General features: G+C 48.1%; 1 protein-coding gene across 1 annotated transcript in view; it reads right to left on the bottom strand.

The window, feature by feature from the left end:
* The window catches only part of LOC138268246 (E3 ubiquitin-protein ligase TRIM39-like), a 588,432-nt gene that overhangs the window by 438,954 nt on the left and 124,066 nt on the right, over nucleotides 1-25,412 (bottom strand). The window contains exons 2-3 of the mRNA XM_069217726.1: nucleotides 8,595-8,690; nucleotides 6,854-7,084 (exon numbers count right to left, since the gene is read on the bottom strand). Coding sequence (XP_069073827.1) covers nucleotides 6,854-7,084; nucleotides 8,595-8,690 — 327 coding nt within the window. The remainder of the gene's footprint in view (nucleotides 1-6,853; nucleotides 7,085-8,594; nucleotides 8,691-25,412) is intronic.

Genomic DNA, 25,412 nt, shown 5'->3' with positions numbered 1-25,412 from the left:
CTTGCATTCGTTATCTAAGGAATTCCCAAAAGCAGAGACCCTAAATAGCCAGAAAAGGAGGTTTGGCTACTTAGGAGAGAGGATAGGCTAGCAACACCTGAAGAAGCCTATCAGAAGGAGTCTCTGACGTCACCTGCTGGCCCTGGCCACTAGGAGCAGTCCAGTGTGCCAGCAGCACCTCTGTTTCCAAGATGGCAGAGGTCTGGAGCACACTGGAGGAGCTCTGGGCACCTCCCAGGGGAGGTGCAGGTCAGGGGAGTGGTCACTCCCCTTTCCTTTGTCCAGTTTCGTGTCAGAGCAGGGCTGAGGGGTCCCTGAACCGGTGTAGACTGGCTTATGCAGAAATGGGCACCATCTGTGCCCATGAAAGCATTTCCAGAGGCTGGGGGAGGCTACTCCTCCCCTGCCTTAACACCTTTTTCCAAAGGGAGAGGGTGTAACACCCTCTCTCTGAGGAAGTCCTTTGTTCTGCCTTCCTGGGCCAAGCCTGGCTGGACCCCAGGAGGGCAGAAACCTGTCTGAGGGGTTGGCAGCAGCAGCAGCTGCAGTGAAACCCCTGAAAAGGCAGTTTGGCAGTACCCAGGTCTGTTCTAGAGACCCGGGGAATCATGGGATTGTCTCCCCAATACCAGGATGGCATTGGTGGGGCAATTCCATGATCTTAGACATGTTACATGGCCATATTCGGAGTTACCATTGTGAAGCTACACATAGGTAGTGACCTATGTGTAGTGCACGCGTGTAATGGTGTCCCCGCACTCACAAAGTCCGGGGAATTGGCCCTGAACAATGTGGGGGCACCTTGGCTAGTGCCAGGGTGCCCACACACTAAGTAACTTAGCACCCAACCTTTACCAGGTAAAGGTTAGACATATAGGTGACTTATAAGTTACTTAAGTGCAGTGTAAAATGGCTGTGAAATAACGTGGACGTTATTTCACTCAGGCTGCAGTGGCAGGCCTGTGTAAGAATTGTCAGAGCTCCCTATGGGTGGCAAAAGAAATGCTGCAGCCCATAGGGATCTCCTGGAACCCCAATACCCTGGGTACCTCAGTACCATATACTAGGGAATTATAAGGGTGGTCCAGTATGCCAATGTAAATTGCTAAAATTGGTCACTAGCCTGTTAGTGACAATTTGGAAAGAAATGAGAGAGCATAACCACTGAGGTTCTGATTAGCAGAGCCTCAGTGAGACAGTTAGTCATAACACAGGTAACACATACAGGGCACACTTATGAGCACTGGGGCCCTGGCTGGCAGGGTCCCAGTGACACATTGTAGGAGGCTGGACTGGCTTGTAGTGAGTACCAAGAGGTACTTGCACCTTGCACCAGGCCCAGTTATCCCTTATTAGTGTATAGGGTGTCTAGCAGCATAGGCTGATAGATAATGGTAGCTTAGCAGAGCAGCTTAGGCTGAACTAGGAGACGAGTGAAGCTCCTACAGTACCACCTAGTGTCATATGCACAATATCATAAGAAAACACAATACACAGTTATACTAAAAATAAAGGTACTTTATTTTTATGACAATATGCCAAAGTATCTCAGAGTGTACCCTCAGTGAGAGGATAGGAAATATACACAAGATATATGTACACAATACCAAAAATATGCAGTATAGTCTTAGAAAACAGTGCAAACAATGTATAGTTACAATAGGATGCAATGGGGACACATAGGGCTAGGGGCAACACAAACCATATACTCCAAAAGTGGAATGCGAACCACGAATGGACCCCAAACCTATGTGACCTTGTAGAGGGTCGCTGGGACTATTAGAAAATAGTAAGGGTTAGAAAAATAGCCCACCCCAAGACCCTGAAAAGTGAGTGCAAAGTGCACTAAAGTTCCCCAAAGGACAAAGAAGTCGTGATAGGGGAATACTGCAGGAAAGACACAAACCAGCAATGCAACAACGATGGATTTCCAGTCGAGGGTACCTGTGGAACAAGGGGACCAAGTCCAAAAGTCACAAGCAAGTCGGAGATGGGCAGATGCCCAGGAAATGCCAGCTGTGGGTGCAAAGAAGCTTCTACTGGACAGAAGAAGCTTAGGTTTCTGTAGGAACGACAAGGGCTAGAGACTTCCCCTTTGGAGGACGGATCCCTCACGCCGTGGAGAGTCGTGCAGAAGTGTTTTCACGCCGAAAGAACGCCAACAAGCCTTGCTAGCTGCAAATCGTGCGGTAAGCGTTTTTGGATGCTGCTGTGGCCCAGGAAGGACCAGGATGTCGCAAATTGCGCCAGGAGGTAGAGGGGACGTCGAGCAAGACAAGGAGCCCTCTCAGCAGCAGGTAGCACCCGAAGAAGTGCCAGAAACAGGCACTACGAGGATGCGTGAAACGGTGCTCACCCGAAGTTGCACAAAGGAGTCCCACGTCGCCGGAGACCAACTTAGAAAGTCGTGCAATGCAGGTTAGAGTGCCGTGGACCCAGGCTTGGCTGTGCACAAAGGATTTCCGCCGGAAGTGCACAGGGGCCGGAGTAGCTGCAAAAGTCGCGGTTCCCAGCAATGCAGTCTAGCGTGGGGAGGCAAGGACTTACCTCCACCAAACTTGAACTGAAGAGTCACTGGACTGTGGGAGTCACTTGGACAGAGTTGCTGAGTTCCAGGGACCACGCTCGTCGTGCTGAGAGGGGACCCAGAGGACCGGTGATGCAGTCTTTTGTTGCCTGCGGTTGCAGAGGGAAGATTCCGTCGACCCACAGGAGATTTCTTCAGAGCTCCTGGTGCAGAGAGGAGGCAGGCTACCCCCAGAGCATGCACCACCTGGAAACAGTCGAGAAAGCCGGCAGGATGAAGCGATACAAGGTTGCTAGTAGTCGTCTTGCTACATTGTTGCGGTTTTTGCAGGCGTCCTGAGCAGTCAGCAGTCGATCCTTTGGCAGAAGGTGAAGAGGGAGATGCAGAGGAACTCTGGTGAGCTCTTGCATTCGTTATCTGGTGAGATCCCCAAAGCAGAGACCCTAAATATCCAGAAAAGGAGGTTTGGCTTCCTAGGAAGGAGGATTGGCTACCAAAAGAGGTAAGAGCCTATCAGAAGGAGCCTCTGACGTCACCTGCTGGCACTGGCCACTCAGAGAAGTCCAGTGTGCCACAAACACCTCTGTTTCCAAGATGGCAGAGGTCTGGGACACACTGGAGGAGCTCTGGGCTCTGGGAGGTGCAGGTCAGGGGAGTGGTCCCTCCCCTTTCCTTTGTCCAGTTTCGTGCCGGAGCAGTGGTGGGGGATCCCTGAACCGGTGTAGACTGGCTTATGCAGAGATGGGCACCATCTGTGCCCATCAAAGCATTTCCAGAGGCTGGGGGAGGCTACTCCTCCCCAGCCCTCACACCTATTTCCAAAGGGAGAGGGTGTTACACCCTCTCTCAGAGGAAGTCCTTTGTTCTGCCTTCCTGGGCCAGGGCTGCCTGGACCCCAGGAGGGCAGAAACCTGTCTGAGGGGTTGGCAGCAGCAGCAGCTGCAGTGGAGACCCCTGAAAGGCAGTTTGGCAGAACCCGGGTTCTGTGCTAGAGACCTGGGGGATCATGGAATTGTCCCCCCAATGACAATTCCATGATCTTAGACATGTTACATGGCCATGTTCGGAGTAACCATTATGACGCTGTACATAGGTAGTGACCTATGTACAGTGCACGCGTGTAATGGTGTCCCCACACTCACAAAGTCCGGGGAATAAGCCCTGAACGATGTGGGGGCACCGTGGCTAGTGCCAGGGTGCCCACACACTAAGTAACTTAGCACCCAACCTTTACCAGGTAAAGGTTAGACATATAGGTGACTTATAAGTTACTTAAGTGCAGTGGTAAATGGCTGTGAAATAACGTGGATGTTATTTCACTCAGGCTGCAGTGGCAGGCCTGTGTAAGAATTGTCAGAGCTCCCTATGGGTGGCAAAAGAAATGCTGCAGCCCACAGGGATCTCCTGGAACCCCAATACCCTGGGTACCTCAGTACCATATACTAGGGAATTATATGGGTGTACCAGTATGCCAGTGTGAATTGGTAAATTTAGACACTAGCCTGTTAGTGACAAATTTGGAAAGCAGAGAGAGCATAACCACTGAGGTTCTGGTTAGCAGAGCCTCAGTGAGACAGTTAGGCATCACACAGGGAACACATACATATAGGCCACAAACTTATGAGCACTGGGGTCCTGGCTAGCAGGGTCCCAGTGACACATAACAAACATACTGACAACATAGGGTCTTCACTATGAGTACTGGGCCCTGGCTAGCAGGATCCCAGTGAGACAGTGAAAACACCCTGACATATACTCACAAACAGGCCAAAAGTGGGGGTAACAAGGCTAGAACGAGGCTACTTTCTCACACACTGTCAGTAGCAAGATTTGTGAGATACTTGATCATTTTTATTTTATCAGTCCCTTCAAGTAAATCAATTACATTTTCAAATGTCTCTATCCAAGCAGTACAGTTATCACCAATATTTTGCTTTTTGGTGGTATCAAAAGGTGGTGGTTTCAGGAAGGCCACAGCATTGTAACTGTCCATGGGAGTGGCTGGCCTTTATGGTGGAGCTCTTTCAGAGGCTGTCTGCTGTCCATTAGAACCTGCATCATCACTGAGGTTTTTCCCTAAATGCTGATGGATCGGAGTCTCTGTCATCCAGAACAGTCTTGGGGTCCATCGGAGGCCCATCACTTGTGGAGAGCTCTGGAGTTGTTCTGAGCCGCCACCTGGTAGCTTTGGTTGTGTGCCGCTTCTGGTATTGGACAGCTCAGTGAACACAACCCTAGTGCTTCTTCTTGGGTTTCCCCACCTGCTGCGGTTTGTAAACGTGATTGTATCCGCATTAAGTGTTAATGCTTCGTACAACGTTGTGGTGGGGCGTGGATGTTGGGCTTGCTAGTACAGAGGCTCAGACCCAGTTTTATAAGGATTTATAAGGCCGAAGCCAGGATTTTATTGGTTAGTAGGAGAAAAAATTATCAAAAACAAAAAAAATAAACACTTGAAACTGGTCTTCTCTTTCGTCTTTTCTCCGAGGAGTCTCAGTTTATAGGTGCGGTGGTGTATGCAGGTCCTCAATGTTTCCTTCTTTCTTTTTAGGGTCGTTCCACTGACGGCTTCTTCTTGGATGCACGTGGACTCTCGACAGAACCAGAGGACAAGACACGGTAAGTGGGACGGTAAGTTATTATATTTATATCTTATTAATAGAAGAGAGGGGTGTGAGGGAAAAACCGATAGGGCTTGGTGTAGTTAGGGGGGGGTTTGGTGGGCGACTGTTGGGTCTGTGTCAGGGTAGTGCCAGGCAGTGGACGTGCTTTGTGACTTCCCCAGTTCCTCAACCAAAACTGCCCTGTTCCCCTTCTACCCTCCCCGGTTCCTTTTCCCTCCTTTTTCCTCCCTCCTGCCCCTTTTGAGTAAGTGTCCCTGAATAAACCCCGTACCTTGTTTAGCCACGACCCTCCTGGGTCGTGGCAGGATTCTTCGTCTTCTTTGGAGGTTTCTCCCTCTCCGACATAAGTGTGGGGTTGCTGCTCCTTCCTTCTGGATTCGGCTGCCGGTGGTATCACGTTCTCTCCTTCTTTACTCCACTCGTCCTCCTCACTCGTCTCTGCTGCGGCGTCTCCCTTTATCCGGCTTTCGGCGTCTTCGGAGCCGACAACCCGGAAGTCCGGTTGCGCCCCGAGGCGCGGTTCCGATGCGTCTCCATGACAACGCGTCATGGAGAGGGAGGAAAGACTCCTCCGGTGCCAAGGCTGCAGCTCTGTAGGCGAGGTGTAGGACACCCGCCTACAAACGTATAATTTTATTTTGTGTGGCAGCACAGTACCTTTCTGTATAGTCCTGATGTAGCTTCTTGACCAACAATGCATATACTTCTCAGTAAACCTATTTGTATCTTCAAATGCTTTCCACTGGTTGGAGTTGCACTATGACTCCTCATATGCCAACTGTCAACACAGCACTTTGACGAAGTCACATGTGGCAGGCACAGACAGTTTGCTTTGACCACAGCAAACTCTCCAAGAGACCACTGTCTTTCTTTAGGTTGCTTATCACCCGACTCGTCACCAGTTGTAGCATCCTCCCTAGCCTGGGTACACGCCAAACAAGGAGCTGTAAATCAGACATCTTTATTATTCTGTGTGTACGTGTGAACTCCCAATAGTCTAAACAAAGCTTTCATTCCTTCCTATTCTAGTGATTATGTCACACTGCTACAGAGTCTGTTTGGACCCAAAAACGGTTCTATCATAAAACTTGCAAGACACTACAGCAAGGAAAGTAATCTCCCTTATCTACAAGAAGATAGTTAATAATTTACTAGAGATGCTGGGGACTACAGGAGAAATGGGAGCAATTGTATACCGGGAAATATTCTGTAAAGTGGGCTTGGTAGTAGTATAGCTAGGTACTGAGGTTCGCTTTCTATGCCATTGTTTGTGCAGTTGGGGAATGATATAGAGTTTATGTGTGTGAAAAGGTTATTTGTGAAAGAAGAGGCTGCCTTCATAAGTTGGAAAAGGTATGGAGCGCATAGAAGAGCACAGAGCATATACATGAAATTCCTCCTACCCATTTGAAGAGGTTCATATGCCTGACTTGGCATGGATATCACAATAAAATTAAAGCTGCTTTGTACGTTGTGGGAATTTATTGGTCAAAGAACTGCTATGTCTGATATACTCTATGGAGGTGTGTTGCATTGCACAAGTCTCCTGAATGGTGCTGTGATGATTTGTGCAATAAAACAATACAAAGGTTCATTTAAAAAAAACATAGAGAAGACTGGAGGGATTCACGTAATTTGTAATTAGCAAAGCAGCACAGTTAAATACAGTTGCATGCAGTGGAACTTGAAAAGGAAGCCTTACCTTCAGTAATTCACAAGCTGGCTGCATAAGCTTCGCCTCCATTTCTGCTATCAGTTCCTTAAGGTCTGACACCTGATCTGACAGTCTGCTCTGGTTTTGCTCCATTTTCTTCACTATTTCCTTCTCGTCCTCTTCCAGCCTGTCAAGAAGAGCTTGCTGCTCCACTATCAGAAACTGATGAAGTTTTTCAAATTCAGACACAATTGTTTCTCGCTCAGCCTTGATTTTTTCCTGATTAAAACATAATATACATGGTGAAATAGAGAAATCCATATTATTACCATTTCAATGAACCACAAACGAATATCTGAACTTTGAAACCTAGGCAGAGTGTTAATATATGTGTCATGGACATTTCTCCTAGAACCATCACTTTAATGAATCACAAAATAAATCGGATAGTTAAATTAATTTCCTAGTTTGGCCTAATGAAGTTTTTCACCACTTCCATTATTTTTTTTGTAATAAAGCTCAGTGAATCAGGGAACAGCAAGACATACCAATTTCCTACAGTGTTTTTAAGGATTCCACGTGGGATTATGGAATGGGTAATCGTTTGAACAGGGAAGCTACCAATGGGCAGCTGGTTATTGTCTTACATGTCAATTTCAGTCTCCTCTAGGAGTGTTCCAAATCACAAACACTGAGCATCACAAATGCTACTGACTGGAAGGCATTGGAAGGTTTGCTGTTAGTCCTTGGCAGAGGAGTCATCTTAATTGGACATGGGCAAAAGCTTAGTACATCGTGGAGAATACAACACTTCTGGGCGGTAAACATGTTTAGAGGTAAAATGAAGATTTGTGTTGATGAGTCAGAGGGAGTGAGAAAATAATAAAAAATATATATATGAGCCTCATTCAAAGCTATACAGCTAGTGCACATACATCACGAAAAGCATTAAGGAACTTCAGATGCAGCCTTAAAATTACCAGATAGGATATGGAAAAAATAAGGATAGTTGGTGTAAAAAGGGGAGCACTGTTGCCACTATACACATTTTAATACACTCACTCGATAAGATCCCCAACATTTATGAATAAGAAAACTCGAGGTAGAGTACAACAGCGTGCAAGACGGAGACTTAGGTGTAGCATAAAAATGTATGGACATGCGGGGTGTGGTCATTCAAGGACAAAGGGGCTACCTATTCCTAATATCTCTCTGGCACCAGAGAAGAGAAGATTCACTCAAACTAGTCATTAAGTCCTACTAGCAATGACTACACCCCTTTAGCACTTGACCCTCACAGTAGGGAAGCAAAGCTGTACGTGGGGTACTCAGGGAGGTGGTAGAAACTCAGAACTTCACAAAGAACTTAATAACGCCTAATAAATCAAAGACAAGTCAGGGAGTTTATGTTTGAGAAAGGTACTTTAATTCACACACAATTAAATATTCAATAAATAAAGTGACTAATGTACACAATGGAAACCTGACTTCTCTAGAGCCTTATGAACTAGAAACGACATCGAGAAGGCCTCTCAGCATTAAACATTCTAAAGTGATTTCCTGTAGTGTTACTCACAGAATACACAATATGAAACTCCTTGCTATTTGTCAGAAAGTCCACAATGTAAAATCTCTTAATACTCTACTTGTCAGAAAATCCACAATGTAAAATCCCCTTCCAACTGTACGTATAAAGAGTAAGCACTTGAAATGGGCAATTCCTGTATTTTTTATTTAAAAATATACAGTTATATCACAGCAGTTTTAAAAAAAGGTACATTACACCTGCCTTTATTTCTGCAGCTCTCATGCCCTCTTCACCTTCAAAGTTGGCAAGATTTTCCAAGCTCTTTTTTAACACGTCCAAGCGATGCTGGATCTTTTTCTAGAAAAGAGAGAAACAACATTTATGGCCTGATTTATACTTTTTTAGCGCCGTATTTGCGTCATTTTTTTGACGAAAAAGCGGTGCACACTTACAAAATATAATTGAATTTTGTAAGTTTGTGCCGCTTTTGAGTCACAAAATGATGCAAATGCGGCGTGTAGGAGGCTGGCCTGGTTTTTAGTGGGTACCAAGGGGTACTTACACTCTGCACCAGGTCCAGGTATCCCTTATTAGTGTAGAAGAGGTGTTTCTAGCAGCTTAGGCTGATAGAAGGTAGCTATAGCTGAGCAGCTTAGGCTGAACTAGGAGACATGCAAAGCTCCTACTATACCACTGGTGTCATATGCACAATATCATAAGAAAACACAATACACAGATATACTAAAAATAAAGGTACTTTATTTTTATGACAATATGCCAAAAGTATCTCAGTGAGTACCCTCAGTATGAGGATAGCAAATATACACAAGATATATGTACACAATACCAAAAATATGCAGTAATAGCAAAAGGAAGTAATGCAAGTAGTGTATAGTTACAATTGATTGCAATAGGAGCACATAGGTATAGGGGCAACACAAACCATATACTCCAAAAGTGGAATGCGAATAACGTATGGACCCCAAACCTATGTGAGCTTGTAGAGGGTCGCTGGGATTCTAAGAAAACAGTGAGGGTTAGAAAAATAGCCCACCTCAAGACCCTGAAAAGTAGGTGTAAAGTGCACCTATATTCCCCAGAGAGCACAGAAGTCGTGATAGGGGAATTCTGCAAGGAGGAACAACACCAGCAATGCAACCAAAGTGGATTTCCGGATGAGAGTACCTGTGGAACAAGGTGACCAAGTCCAAGAATCGTGACAAAGTCGAGATTGGGCAGATGCCCATGAAATGCCAGCTGAGAGTGCAAAGAGGCTGCCACCGGATGGTATAAGCTGTGGATTATGCAAGAACGAAGAGGACTAGGAACTTCCCCTTTGGAGGATGGATGTCCAACGTCGTGAAGAAGCTTGCAGAGGTGTTCCCACGCAGAAAGACCACAAACAAGCCTTGCTAGCTGCAAGGGTCGTGGTTAGGGTTTTTGGATGCTGCTGTGGCCCAGGAGGGATCGGAATGTCGCCACTTGGATAAGGAGACAGAGGGGGCGCCCAGCAAGTCAGGGAGCCCTCACAGAAGCAGGCAGCACCCGCAGAAGTGCCGGAACAGGCACTACGAAGAGGAGTGAACCGGACATCACCCGAAGTCACAAAAGGAGATACCACGACGCCGGAGGACAACTCAGGAGGTTGTGCACTGCAGGTTAGAGTGTCGGGGACCCAGGCTTGGCTGTGCACAAAGGAAATCCTGGAAGAGTGCACAGGAGCTGGAGCAGCTACAAATCACGCGGTACCCAGCAATGCAGTCTAGCGTGGAGAGGCAAGGACTTACCCCCACCAAACTTGGACTGAAGAGTCACTGGACTGTGGGAGTCACTTGGACAGAGTTTCTGAGTTCCAGGGACCACGCTCGTCGTGATGAGAGGGGACCCAGAGGACCGGTGATGCAGTTCTTTTGGTGCCTGCGGTTGCAGAGGGAGGATTCCGTCGTCCCACGGGAGATTTCTTCGGAGCTTCTAGTGCAGAGAGGAGGCAGACTACCCCCACAGCATGCACCACCAGGAAAACAGTCGAGAAGGCGGCAGGATCAGCGATACAAGGTTGCAGTAGTCGTCTTTGCTACTTTGTTGCGGTTTTGCAGGCGTCCTGAGCAGTCAGCGGTCGATTCCTTGGCAGAAGGTGAAGAGAGAGAGATGCAGAGGAACTGTGATGAGCTCTTGCATTCGTTATCTAAAGAATTCCCCAAACCAGAGACCCTAATTAGCCAGAAAAGGAGGTTTGGCTACCTAGGAAGGAGGATAGGCTAGTAACACAGGTAAGAGTCTATCAGAAGGAGTCTCTGATGTCACCTGCTGGCACTGGCCACTCAGAGCAGTCCAGTGTGCCAGCAGCACCTCTGTTTCCAAGATGGCAGTGGTCTGGAGCACACTGGAGGACCTCTGGGCACCTCCCCTGGGAGGTGCAGGTCAGGGGAGTGGTCACTCCCCTTTCCTTTGTCCAGTTTCGCGCCAGAGCAGGGCTGGGGGATCCTTGAACCGGTGTAGACTAGCTTATGCAGAGATGGGCACCATCTGTGCCCATCAAAGCATTTCCAGAGGCTGGGGGAGGCTACTCCTCCCCAGCCCTGACACCTTTTTCCAAAGGGAGAGGGTGTAACACCCTCTCTCTGAGGAAGTCCTTTGTTCTGCCTTCCTGGGCCAAGCCCGGCTGGACCCTAGGAGGGCAGAAACCTGTCTGAGGGGTTGGCAGCAGCAGCAGCTGCAGTGAAACCCCGGGAAAGGCAGTTTGGCAGTACCTGGGTCTGTGCTAGAGACTCGGGGGATCATGGAATTGTCTCCCCAATGCCAGAATGGCATTGGGGTGACAATTCCATGATCCGAGACATGTTACATGGCCATGTTCGGAGCTACCATTGTGACGCTATACATAGGTAGTGATCTATGTATAGTGCACGCGTGTAATGGTGTCCCCGCACTCACAAAGTCCGGGGAATTTGCCCTGAACGATGTGGGGGCACCTTGACTAGTGCCAGGGTGCCCACACACTAAGTAACTTAGCACCCAACCTTTACCAGGTAAAGGTTAGACATATAGGTGACTTATAAGTTACTTAAGTGCAGTGGTAAATGGCTGTGAAATAACGTGGACGTTATTTCACTCAGGCTGCAGTGGCAGGCCTGTGTAAGAATTGTCAGAGCTCCCTATGGGTGGCAAAAGAAATGCTGCTGCCCATAGGGATCTCCTGGAACCACATTACCCTGGGTACCTTAGTACCATATACTAGGGAATTATAAGGGTGTTCCAGTATGCCAATGTGAATTGGTGAAATTGGTCACTAGCCTGTTAGTGACAATTTGGAAAGCAGAGAGAGCATAACCACAGAGGTTCTGGATAGCAGAGCCTCAGTGAGACAGTTAGTCATCACACAGGGAACACATACAGGGCACACTTATGAGCACTGGGGCCCTGGCTGGCAGGGTGTAGGAAAGTACCATCTTGCCTGGCATGTTACCCCCATATTTCACTGTATATATGTTGTTTTAGTTGTATGTGTCACTGTGACCCTGCCAGCCAGGGCCCCAGTGCTCATAAGTGTGCCCTGTATGTGTTACCTGTGTTATGACTAACTGTCTCACTGAGGCTCTGCTAATCAGAACCTCAGTGGTTATGCTCTCTCATTTCTTTCCAAATTGTCACTAACAGGCTAGTGACCAATTTTACCAATTTACATTGGCATACTGGAACACCCTTATAATTCCCTAGTATATGGTACTGAGGTACCCAGGGTATTGGGGTTCCAGGAGATCCTTATGGGCTGCAGCATTTCTTTTGCCACCCATAGGGAGCTCTGACAATTCTTACACAGGCCTGCCACTGAAGCCTGAGTGAAATAACGTCCACGTTATTTCAAAGCCATTTTACACTGCACTTAAGTAACTTATAAGTCACCTATATGTCTAACCTTTACCTGCTAAAGGTTGGGTGCTAAGTTACTTAGTGTGTGGGCACCCTGGCACTAGCCAAGGTGCCCCCACATTGTTCAGGGCCAATTCCCCGGACTTTGTGAGTGCGGGGACACCATTACACGCGTGCACTACACATAGGTCACTACCTATGTGTAGCTTCACAATGGTAACTCCGAATATGGCCATGTAACATGTCTAAGATCATGGAATTGCCCCACCAATGCCATCCTGGTATTGGGGAGACAATCCCATGATTCCCCGGGTCTCTAGCACAGATCCGGGTACTGCCAAACTGCCTTTTCAGGGGTTTCACTGCATCTGCTGCTGCTGCCAACCCCTCAGACAGGTTTCTGCCCTCTTGGGGTCCATCCAGGCTTGGCCCAGGAAGGCAGAACAAAGGACTTCCTCAGAGAGAGGGTGTTACACCCTCTCCCTTCCGAATAAGGTGTCAGGGCTGGGGAGGAGTAGCCTCCCCCAGCCTCTGGAAATGCTTTCATGGGCACAGAAGGTGCCTATCTCTGCATAAGCCAGTCTACACCGGTTCAAGGATCCCCCAGCCCTGCTCTGGCACGCAACTGGACAAAGGAAAGGGGAGTGACCACTCCCCTGACCTGCACCTCCCCTGGGAGGTGCCCAGAGCTCCTCAAGTGTGCTCCAGACCTCTGCCATCTTGGAAACAGAGGTGCTGCTGGCACACTGGACTGCTCTGAGTGGCCAGGGCCAGCAGGTGACGTCAGAGACTCCTTCAGGTGTTGCTAGCCTATCCTCTCTCCTAAGTAGCCAAACCTCCTTTTCTGGCTATTTAGGGTCTCTCCTTTGGGGAATTCTTTAGATAACGAATGCAAAACCTCATCAGAGTTCCTCTGCATCTCTCTCTTCACCTTCTGCCAAGGAATCGACTGCTGACCGCGCTGGAAGCCAACAAAACTGCAAAAAAGTGGCAAAGACGACTACTGCGACACTGTAACGCTGATCCTGCCGCCTTCTCGACTGTTTTCCTGGTGGTGCATGCTGTGGGGGTAGTCTGCCTCCTCTCTGCACTAGAAGCTCCGAAGAAATCTCCTGTGGGTCGACAGAATCTTCCCCCTGCAACTGCAGGCACCAAAGAACTGCATCACCGGTCCTCTGGGTCTCCTCTCAGTACGACGAGCGAGGTCCCTTGAAGTCAGCAACTCTGTCCAAGTGACTCCCACAGTCCAGTGACTCTTCAGTCCAAGTTTGGTGGAGGTAAGTCCTTGCCTCCCCACGCTAGACTGCATTGCTGGGAACCGCGTGTTTTGCAGCTGCTCCGGCTCCTGTGCACTCACCGAGGATTTCCTTTGTGCACAGCCAAGCCTGGGTCCCCGGCACTCTAACCTGCATTGCACGACCTACTGAGTTGTCCTCTGGCGGCAGGGGACTCTCTTGTGGAACTTCGGGTGAGCACTGATTCACTCCACTTCGTAGTGCCTGATCCGGCACTTCTGCGGGTGCTGCTTGCTTCTGAGTGGGCTCTTTGTCTTGCTGGACGCCCCCTCTGTCCCCTCACGCAATTGGTGACATCCTGGTCCCTCCTGGGCCACAGCAGCATCCAAAAACCCTAACCGCGACCCTTGCTGTTAGCAAGGCTTGTTTGCGGTCTTTCTGTGGGAAAACACTTCTGCACGACTCTTCACGACGTGGGACATCCATCCTCCAAAGGGGAAGTTTCTAGCCCTTGTCGTTCTTGCAGAATCCTCAGCTTCTACCATCCGGTGGCAGCTTCTTTGCACCCACAGCTGGCATTTCCTGGGCATCTGGCCACTCCCGACTTGATCGTGACTTTTGGACTTGGTCCCCTTGTTCCACAGGTACTCTCGTCTGGAAATCCATCGTTGTTGCATTGCTGGTGTTGGTCTTTCCTTCAGAATTCCCCTATCACGACTTCTGTGCTCTTTGGGGAACTTAGGTGCACTTTGCACCCACTTTTCAGGGTCTTGGGGTGGCTATTTTTCTAACCCTCACTGTTTTCTTACAGTCCCAGCGACCCTCTACAAGGCCACATAGGTTTGGGGTCCATTCGTGGTTTGCATTCCACTTCTAGAGTATATGGTTTGTGTTGCCCCTATCCCTATGTGCCCCCATTGCATTCTATTGTGACTATACATTGTTTGCACTGTTTTCTATTGCTATTACTGCATATTTTGGTATTGTGTACATATATCTTGTGTATATTTGCTATCCTCATACTGAGGGTACTCACTGAGATACTTTGGCATATTGTCATAAAAATAAAGTACCTTTATTTTTAGTATATCTGTGTATTGTGTTTTCTTATGATATTGTGCAAGTGACACTAGTGGTACTGTAGGAGCTTCACTCGTCTCCTAGTTCAGCCTAAGCTGCTCTGCTAAGCTACCTTTTCTATCAGCCTAAGCTGCTAGACACCCCTCTACACTAATAAGGGATACCTGGGCCTGGTGCAAGGTGTAAGTACCCCTTGGTACTCACTACAAACCAGTCCAGTCTCCTACACAGGGTCCCAGTGACACATACACTAAAACAACATATATACAGTGAAATATGGGGGTAACATGCCAGGCAAGATGGTACTTTCCTACACGGCGCTAAAAAAGTGTAAATCAGGGCCTTAACGTCCTCGTGAAATGCACTTAGTCAACAGCACCGAAGATGGAAGAATCATAAACACTTTTATACCATTCAACAGATGAATCACTTTATAGGTCAGCGCACAAATGGGTCATTATTTCCCTCACATAACTGACAGATGTAGCAATTCTCTCCACAACAAAAAATAAGCACAGGCAAAGCTAATAGGCCTGGCCTCTAATAGACGAGTGTTGACGTTTTGGCATTGCTAATGCTTTTCATGCCATTGGCCATACTGGACAATAACATTTAAACAAGCCAAAATGACTGTGGTGTAGGAAAACTCGTGCATGCGCATGTGTGGCGATGTATGTGGTCACATGAGAGCACAACGCACCATTCTGGAATGTTTTTATTCAAATGGGACAGATGGGTGCTCGCATGCAAATACGTCACAACGCAATGGTCCCTGTACCCTAGCATGCACAGAACACAAAAGCTAATTTGGATATTGTAGGAAAGTAGCTTCTTTCTAGCTTGGTTACCCCCACTTTTGGCCTGTTTGTCAGTGTGTTTGACTGTGTTCACTGGGATCCTACTTACCAGGACCCCAGTGACTGTGCTCTCTCCTCTAAATTTGGTTGCTGGTAACTTTTTATCCTCCCAATTTGCATAATGGTGCCCCCATGTAAGTCTGTAGTACATGGTACCTAGGGCATTGGGGTTCCAGGGGAGCCCTACGGGCTGCAGCAGTTATTCTGCCGCCCAAAAGGAGCCCATGCAAAGGGTTTTGCAGGCCTGCCAATGCAGTCTGAGTGAACCGGATGCATGCACCCGGTTTCACTACAGGTCACTGCACTGGGTCACTCTAAGTCAACCCTATGGTAGGCGCTCTCAGCCTAGAAGGCAGGGTGCAGGTACCTGTGTGTGAGGGCACCCCTGCACTAGCAGAGGTGCCCCCACGACCCACGAACTCAAGCCCCATTTCACTGGCCTTCGTGAATCCGGGGACGCCATTTTATATGTGTACCGGACACAGGTCACTATCTATGGCCAGCTACATAATGGTAACTCCAAACCTGGGCATGTTTGGCATCAAACATGTGTGAGAAAGTAGCCTCTTTCTAGCCTTGTTACCCCCACTTTTGGCCTGTTTGTGAGTGTATGTCAGGGTGTTTTCACTGTCTCACTGGGATCCTGCTAGCCAGGGCCCAGTGCTCATAGTGAAAACCCTATGTTTTCAGTATGTTTGTTATGTGTCACTGGGACCCTGCTAGTCAGGACCCCAGTGCTCATAAGTTTGTGGCCTATATGTATGTGTTCCCTGTGTGGTGCCTAACTGTCTCACTGAGGCTCTGCTAACCAGAACCTCAGTAGTTATGCTCTCTCATTTCTTCCCAAATTGTCACTAACAGGCTAGTGACCAATTTTACCAATTCACATTGGCATACTGGAACACCCTTATAATTCCCTAGTATATGGTACTAAGGTACCCAGGGTATTGGGGTTCCAGGAGATCCCTATAGGCTGCAGCATTTCTTTTGCCACCCATAGGGAGCTCTGACAATTCTTGCACAGGCCTGTCACTGCAGCCTGAGTGAAATAATGCACACATTATTTCACAGCCATTTTCACTGCACTTAAGTAACTTATAAGTCACCTATATGTCTAACCTTTACCTGGTAAAGGTTAGGTGCAAAGTTACTTAGTGTGAGGGCACCCTGGCACTAGCCAAGGTGCCCCCACATTGTTCAGGGCCAATTCCCCGGACTTTGTGAGTGCGGGGACACCATTACACGCGTGCACTACATATAGGTCACTACCTATATGTAGCTTCACAATGGTAACTCCGAATATGGCCATGTAACATGTCTATGATCATGGAATTGCCCCCGCTATGCCATCCTGGCATAGTTGGCACAATCCCATGATCCCAGTGGTCTGTAGCACAGACCCTGGTACTGCCAAACTTCCTTTCCTGGGGTTTCACTGCAGCTGCTGCTGCTGCCAACCCCTCAGACAGGTTTCTGCCCTCCTGGGGTCAAGCCAGGCTTGTCCCAGGATGGCAGAACAAAGGAATTCCTCTGAGAGAGGGTGTTACACCCTCTCCCTTTGGAAAATGGTGTGAAGGCAGGGGAGGAGTAGCCTCCCCCAGCCTCTGGAAATGCTTTCTTGGGCACAGATGTGCCCAATTCTGCATAAGCCAGTCTACACCGGTTCAGGGACCCCTTAGCCCTGCTCTGGCGAGAAACTGGACAAAGGAAAGGGGAGTGACCACTCCCCTGACCTGCACCTCCCCTGGGAGGTGTCCAGAGCTCCTCCAGTGTGCTCCAGACCTCTGCCATCTTGGAAACAGAGGTGCTGCTGGCACACTGGACTGCTCTGAGGGGCTAGTGCCACGAGGTGACGTCAGAGACTCCTTCTGATAGGCTCCTTCAGGTGTTGCTAGCCTATCCTCTCTCCTAGGTAGCCAAACCCTCTTTTCTGGCTATTTAGGGTCTTTGTCTCTGTGGAAACTTTAGATAACGAATGCAAGAGCTCATCCGAGTTCCTCTGCATCTCTCTCTTCACCTTCTGCCAAGGAATCGACTGCTGACCGCGCTGGAAGCCTGCAAAACTGCAACATAGTAGCAAAGACGACTACTGCAACTCTGTAACGCTGATCCTGCTGCCTTCTCGACTGTTTTCCTGGTGGTGCATGCTGTGGGGGTAGTCTGCCTCCTCTCTGCACTAGAAGCTCCGAAGAAATCTCCCGTGGGTCGACGGAATCTTCCCCCTGCAACCGCAGGCACCAAAAAGCTGCATTACTGGTCCCTTGGGTCTCCTCTCAGCAAGACGAGCTAGGTCCCTCGAATCCAGCAACTGTGTCAAAGTGACCCCCACAGTCCTGTGACTCTTCAGTCCAAGTTTGGTCGAGGTAAGTCCTTGCCTCCCCACTCCAGACTGCATTGCTGGGAACCGCGACTTTTGCAGCTACTCCGGCCCCTGTGCACTTCCGGCGGAAATCCTTTGTGCACAGCCAAGCCTGGGTCCACGGCACTCTAACCTGCATTGCACGACTTTCTAAGTTGGTCTCCGGCGATGTGGGACTCCTTTGTGTAACTTCGGGTGAGCACCGTTTCATGCATCCTCGTAGTGCCTTTTTCTGTCACTTCGCCGGGTGCTACCTGCTGCTGAGAAGGCTCCTTGTCTTGCTCGACGTCCCCTCTCTCTCCTGACGCAATTTGAGACATCCTGGTCCCTCCTGGGCCACAGCAGCATCCAAAAACGCTTACTGCACAATTTGCAGCTAGCAAGGCTTGTTGGCGGTCTTTCGGTGGGAAAACACTTCTGCACGACTCTCCACGGCGTGAGGGATCCGTCTTCCAAAGGGGAAGTCTCTAGCCCTTGTCGTTCCTGCAGAAACCTAAGCTTCTTCTGTCCAGTAGAAGCTTCTTTGCACCCACAGCTGGCATTTCCTGAGCATCTGCCCATCTCCGACTTGCTTGTGACTTTTGGACTTGGTCCCCTTGTTCCACAGGTACCCTCGACTGGAAATCCATCGTTGTTGCATTGCTGGTTTGTGTCTTTCCTGCAGTATTCCCCTATCACGACTTCTTTGTCCTTTGGGGAACTTTAGTGCACTTTGCACTCACTTTTCAGGGTCTTGGGGTGGGCTAATTTTCTAACCCTCACTATTTTCTAATAGTCCCAGCGACCCTCTACAAGGTCACATAGGTTTCGGGTCCATTCGTGGTTCGCATTCCACATTTGGAGTATATGGTTTGTGTTGCCCCTATCCCTATGTGTCCCCATTGCATCCTATTGTAACTATACATTGTTTGCACTGTTTTCTAAGACTATACTGCCTATTTTTGGTATTGTGTACATATATCTTGTGTATATTTCCTATCCTCTCACTGAGGGTACACTCTGAGATACTTTGGCATATTGTCATAAAAATAAAGTACCTTTATTTTTAGTATAACTGTGTATTGTGTTTTCTTATGATATTGTGCAAGTGACACAAGTGGTACTGTAGGAGCTTCACTCGTCTCCTAGTTCAGCCTAAGCTGCTCTGCTAAGCTACCATTATCTATCAGCCTATACTGCTAGACACCCTATACACTAATAAGGGATAACTGGGCCTGGTGCAAGGTGCAAGTACCCCTAGGTACTCACTACAAGCTAGTCCAGACTCCTACATTGGTTGTGCAGCGGTGGGATAAGTGCTTTGAGACTACTTACCACTCTTGTCATTGTACTTTTCATAAGAGAAAAATATACAAAACAAGTTCAGTGTGTGTACACACATAACTAAAAAGTTTTGCATTTCCTCTTTTCACTCTTTTCTAAAGTGCTGAAAAGTACTTCTAAACTTTCAAAAAGTTCTTAAAAGTTTAAAAAGTTTTTTTCTGTCTTTCTAAAAAGCTCTGACAAACTTTTTTCTCTTTTTCTATCACTTTAACTCTTTCTAAACATGTCTGGCACAGGCCAAAATGTTGACCTGTCCAAAATTGTATATGACCACCTTAGCTGGAAAGGAGCCAGGAGTCTCTGTGTAGAAAGAGGTTTGAGTGTAGGGAAGAATCCGTCCTTGGAATTGTTACTTAACATGCTTAGAGAACAAGATAAGGCTAAAAGTGCCCCATCTGTTGAAAAAGTAGCTAATGGTTCCCAATCTGATCCAGGGACTCCCCCAGGAAAAGATTCAGGAAAGAAACTTCTTAGCCTGCCCATTACTAGACAGTCTAGCATAGTTGGTACTGAGGTGGAGTCACATCATACAGATGATGTGCTCTCACATTACACTGTCAGCCAAGCTGTTAGGGTGCCCTCTGTAAGGGACAGGTCTCCTTCTGTTCATTCCCATCATACTTCTGTGTCTAGGAATGTCCCTCCCACCAACCCTGATGACAGATTGTTAGAAAGGGAACTCAATAAGTTGAGGGTGGAACAAACCAGACTGAAGCTTAAAAAGCAACAGCTGGATTTGGATAGACAGTCTTTAGAACTAGAGAAGGAAAGACAGAAGTTGGGTTTTGAAACCCATGGTGGCAGCAGCAGTATTCCCCATAGTCATCCTGCAAAATAGCATGATTCCAGGAATCTGCATAAGATAGTTCCCCCTTATAAGGAGGGGGATGACATTAACAAGTGGTTTGCTGCACTTGAGAGGGCCTGTGTTGTACAGGATGTCCCTCAAAGGCAGTGGGCTGCTATCCTATGGCTATCATTTAGTGGAAAAGGTAGGGATAGGCTCCTTACTGTGAAAGAAAGTGAAGCCAATGATTACAAAGTTCTTAAGAATGCACTCCTGGATGGTTATGGCTTAACCACTGAACAGTACAGGATAAAGTTCAGAGAGACCAAAAAGGAGTCTTCACAAGACTGGGTTGATTTCATTGACCATTTAGTGAAGGCCTTGGAGGGGTGGTTACATGGCAGTAAAGTTACTGATTATGAAAGCCTGTATAACTTGATCCTGAGAGAGCATATTATTAATAATTGTGTGTCTGATTTGTTGCACCAGTACTTGGTGGACTCTGATCTGACCTCTCCCCAAGAATTGGGAAAGAAAGCAGACAAATGGGTCAGAAAAAGGGTGAACAGAAAAGTTCATACAGGGGGTGACAAAGAGAACAATAAGAAGAAAGATGGCGAAAAATCTCAAGATAAGCAGGGGGATAAGGGTAAAACCAAAGATCCCACTTCAAATCTTAAACACTCTTCAGGGGGTGGGGATAAAACAAATTCTTCCTCTTCTTCTCAACCTACACAATTTAAAAAGCCTTGGTGCTTTGTGTGTAAAAATAGAGGCCATGGGCCAGGGGATAAGTCCTGTCCAGGTAAACCCCCTGAGCCTACCACCACTAATACATCAAGCTCTAGTGCCCCTAGCAGTAGTGGTACTAGTGGTGGGACTGCTGGCAACAGTCAAGTTAAGGGTGTAGTTGGGTTCACTTATGGGTCCATAGTAGAAACTGGGGTAGTCAGTCCCAAGACAGTTTCTGTCACACCTAGTGGCATTGTCCTTGCCACACTGGCTGCTTGTCCCCTTACAATGGATAAGTACAGGCAGACAGTTTCAATAAATGGTGTTGAGGCCTTGGCCTACAGGGACACAGGTGACAGTATCACTTTGGTGGTAGAAAACCTAGTGCATCCTGAACAACACATCATTGGACAACAGTATAAAATTATTGATGTCCATAACTCCACTAAGGTTCTTCCCTTAGCTATAATTCAGTTTAGTTGGGGTGGAGTTACTGGCCCTAAGCAGGTGGTAGTATCACCTAGCTTACCTGTAGATTGTCTCTTAGGTAATGACCTAGAGGCCTTAGGTTGGGCTGAAGTAGAGTTTTATGCCCATGCAGCCATGCTGGGCATCCCTGAGGAATTGTTCCCTCTCATTTCTACTGAAATGAAAAAGCAAAGGAGAGAAGGCCTGAAAACTCAGGATCACTCTCCATCAACAGGTAAAAAGGGTATCACAGTATCCCCTAAACACCCTACCATTCAGGATACCATTCCTGTGGTGGGAGAAACCTCTCCTGGGGTGGCACCTGTTCCAAGGGAAGCATCAGCTGGCAAAGCTGTACTCCCTGAGGTATAAGTACCTCTCTGTGGGATAACTAACATTGGTGAGAAAAAGAGCACCATTTTAGTTAACATGGAGCATCCCTCCAACCCTCCCAGAGAAACTTTAGTGCAGAAACTCTGCACTGCCTCACAACACTTAGGACAGCAACCCTGCCCTAGTGTGGAGCTCATAGGACAGCATCCCTGCCCTGCTCCAACTCAAGAGAAACAGCATCCCTGTTCTCTCTTCCAGCCATATGGACAAAGTTTTTGCCCAGCTATGGCTTTACTGAGACAGCATCCCTGTCTGGCATTTTCATCACTACAAATAGGTTCAGTGGACAATTTCCCACTGCTCTAAACTAAAACTTACTGATAGAAACTCTGAAAATACATCTTCACATTGTTGCTTAGCTAAAAAACTTCAAACAGGGTGGTTTACATCCCCAGAGGGAAGTAACCATATAGTGGATGATAAGGGGAGTAACCAGTCTATTGCAGAGCTACTCTCTACTTATCACCACTTAGACAATAAAGTCTCAACTGGCCAAGGTTAGCCTTATTGTCCTTCGTTTGGGGGGGGGTTGTGTGAGAAAGTAGCCTCTTTCTAGCCTTGTTACCCCCACTTTTGGCCTGTTTGTGAGTGTATGTCAGGGTGTTTTCACTGTCTCACTGGGATCCTGCTAGCCAGGGCCCAGTGCTCATAGTGAAAACCCTATGTTTTCAGTATGTTTGTTATGTGTCACTGGGACCCTGCTAGTCAGGACCCCAGTGCTCATAAGTTTGTGGCCTATATGTATGTGTTCCCTGTGTGGTGCCTAACTGTCTCACTGAGGCTCTGCTAACCGGAACCTCAGTGGTTATGCTCTCTCATTTCTTCCCAAATTGTCACTAACAGGCTAGTGACCAATGTTACCAATTCACATTGGCATACTGGAACACCCTTATAATTCCCTAGTATATGGTACTAAGGTACCCAGGGTATTGGGGTTCCATGAGATCCCTATGGGCTGCAGCATTTCTTTTGCCACCCATAGGGAGTTCTGACAATTTTTACACAGGCCTGCCACTGCAGTCTGAGTGAAATAATGCACACATTATTTCACAGCCATTTTCACTGCACTTAAGTAACTTATAAGTCACCTATATGTCAAACCTTTACCTGGTAAAGGTTAGGTGCAAAGTTACTTAGTGTGAGGGCACCCTGGCACTAGCCAAGGTGCCCCCACATTGTTCAGGGTCAATTCCCCGGACTTTGTGAGTGCGGGCACACCATTACACGCGTGCACTACATATAGGTCACTACCTATATGTAGCTTCACAATGGTAACTCCGAATATGGCCATGTAACATGTCTATGATCATGGAATGGCCCCCTCTATGCCATCCTGGCATAGTTGGCACAATCCCATGATCCCAGTGGTCTGTAGCACAGACCTGGTACTGCCAAACTGCCTTTACTGGGGTTTCACTGCAGCTGCTGCTGCTGCTGCTGCCAACCCCTCTGACAGGTTTCTGCCCTCCTGGGGTCAAGCCAGGCTTGTCCCAGGATGGCAGAACAAAGGACTTCCTCTGAGAGAGGGTGTTACACCCTCTCCCTTTGGAAAATGGTGTGAAGGCAGGGGAGGAGTAGCCTCCCCCAGCCTCTGGAAATGCTTTCTTGGGCACAGATGTGCCCAATTCTGCATAAGCCAGTCTACACCGGTTCAGGGACCCCTTAGCCCTGCTCTGGCGCGCAACTGGACAAAGGAAAGGGGAGTGACCACTCCCCTGACCTGCACCTCCCCTGGGAGGTGTCCAGAGCTCCTCCAGTGTGCTCCAGACCTCTGCCATCTTGGAAACAGAGGTGCTGCTGGCACACTGGACTGCTCTGAGGGGCCAGTGCCACCAGGTGATGTCAGAGACTCCTTCTGATAGGCTCCTTCAGGTGTTGCTAGCCTATCCTCTCTCCTAGGTAGCCAAACCCTCTTTTCTGGCTATTTAGCGTCTCTGTCTCTGGGGAAACTTTAGATAACGAATGCAAGAGCTCATCCGAGTTCCTCTGCATCTCTCTCTTCACCTTCTGCCAAGGAATCGACTGCTGACCGCGCTAGAAGCCTGCAAAACTGCAACATAGTAGCAAAGACGACTACTGCAACTCTGTAACGCTGATCCTGCCGCCTTCTCGACTGTTTTCCTGGTGGTGCATGCTGTGGGGGTAGTCTGCCTCCTCTCTGCACTAGAAGCTCCGAAGAAATCTCCCGTGGGTCAACGGAATCTTCCCCCTGCAACCGCAGGCACCAAAAAGCTGCATTACCGGTCCCTTGGGTCTCCTCTCAGCACGACGAGCGAGGTCCCTCGAATCCAGCAACTGTGTCCAAGTGACCCCCACAGTACCGTGACTCTTCAGTCCAAGTTTGGTGGAGGTAAGTCCTTGCCTCCCCACGCCAGACTGCATTGCTAGGAACCGCGACTTTTGCAGCTACTCCGGCCCCTGTGCACTTCCGGCGGAAATCCTTTGTGCACAGCCAAGCCTGGGTCCACGGCACTCTAACCTGCATTGCACGACTTTCTAAGTTGTTCTCCGGCGACGTGGGACTCCTTTGTGTAACTTCGGGTGAGCACCGTTTCACGCATCCTCGTAGTGCCTGTTTCTGGCACTTCTCCGGGTGCTACCTGCTGCTAAAAGGGCTCTTTGTCTTGCTCGACGTCCCCTCTCTCTCCTGACGCAACTTGTGACATCCTGGTCCCTCCTGGGCCACAGCAGCATCCAAAAACGCTTACCGCACGATTTGCAGCTAGCAAGGCTTGTTGGCGGTCTTTCGGCGGGAAAACACTTCTGCACGACTCTCCACGGCGTGAGGGATCCGTCCTCCAAAGGGGAAGTCTCTAGCCCTTGTCGTTCCTGCAGAAACCTAAGCTTCTTCTGTCCAGTAGAAGCTTCTTTGCACCCACAGCTGGCATTTCCTGGGCATCTGCCCATCTCCGACTTGCTTGTGACTTTTGGACTTGGTCCCCTTGTTCCACAGGTACCCTCGACTGGAAATCCATCGTTGTTGCATTGCTGGTTTGTGTCTTTCCTGCAGTATTCCCCTATCACGACTTCTTTGTCCTTTGGGGAACTTTAGTGCACTTTGCACTCACTTTTCAGGGTCTTGGGGTGGGCTAATTTTCTAACCCTCACTATTTTCTAATAGTCCCAGCGACCCTCTACAAGGTCACATAGGTTTGGGGTCCATTCGTGGTTCGCATTCCACTTTTGGAGTATATGGTTTGTGTTGCCCCTATCCCTATGTGTCCCCATTGCATCCTATTGTAACTATACATTGTTTGCACTGTTTTCTAAGACTATACTGCCTATTTTTGGTATTGTGTACATATATCTTGTGTATATTTCCTATCCTCTCACTGAGGGTACACTCTGAGATACTTTGGCATATTGTCATAAAAATAAAGTACCTTTATTTTTAGTATAACTGTGTATTGTGTTTTCTTATGATATTGTGCAAGTGACACTAGTGGTACTTTAGGAGCTTCACTCGTCTCCTAGTTCAGCCTAAGCTGCTCTGCTAAGCTACCATTATCTATCAGCCTATGCTGCTAGACACCCTATACACTAATAAGGGATAACTGGGCCTGGTGCAAGGTGCAAGTACCCCTAGGTACTCACTACAAGCCAGTCCAGCCTCCTACAACATGTCGGAATCATACCCCACTACTATTGCAAGTATTGTAAGTATGATTCTATGCACTCTGGGGGCTCTTATAGGACCCCTAGCATTTCTACCACTAGTCTTACAGGGTTTTTTCGGGCAGCCCAGCTGCTGCCACCCTTCAGACAGGTTTCTGCCCTTCTGCTACTTGATCTGATCAAGCCTAAGAAGGCAGAACAAAGGATTTCCTTTGGGAGAGGGAGGTAACACCCTCTCCCTTTGGAAATAGGGGTGACTGGCTTGGGAGGGGTAGCCTCTCCAAGCCACTGGTTTGCTTTGAAGGGCAAATTTGGTGGCCTCTATTCATAAACCAGTCCACACCGGTTCAGGGACCCCCT

The sequence above is a fragment of the Pleurodeles waltl genome, chromosome 12 (assembly GCF_031143425.1).
Source record: "Pleurodeles waltl isolate 20211129_DDA chromosome 12, aPleWal1.hap1.20221129, whole genome shotgun sequence".
Taxonomy (NCBI): Eukaryota; Metazoa; Chordata; class Amphibia; order Caudata; family Salamandridae; genus Pleurodeles; species Pleurodeles waltl.
This window is presented reverse-complemented; position numbering and strand designations above follow the sequence as displayed.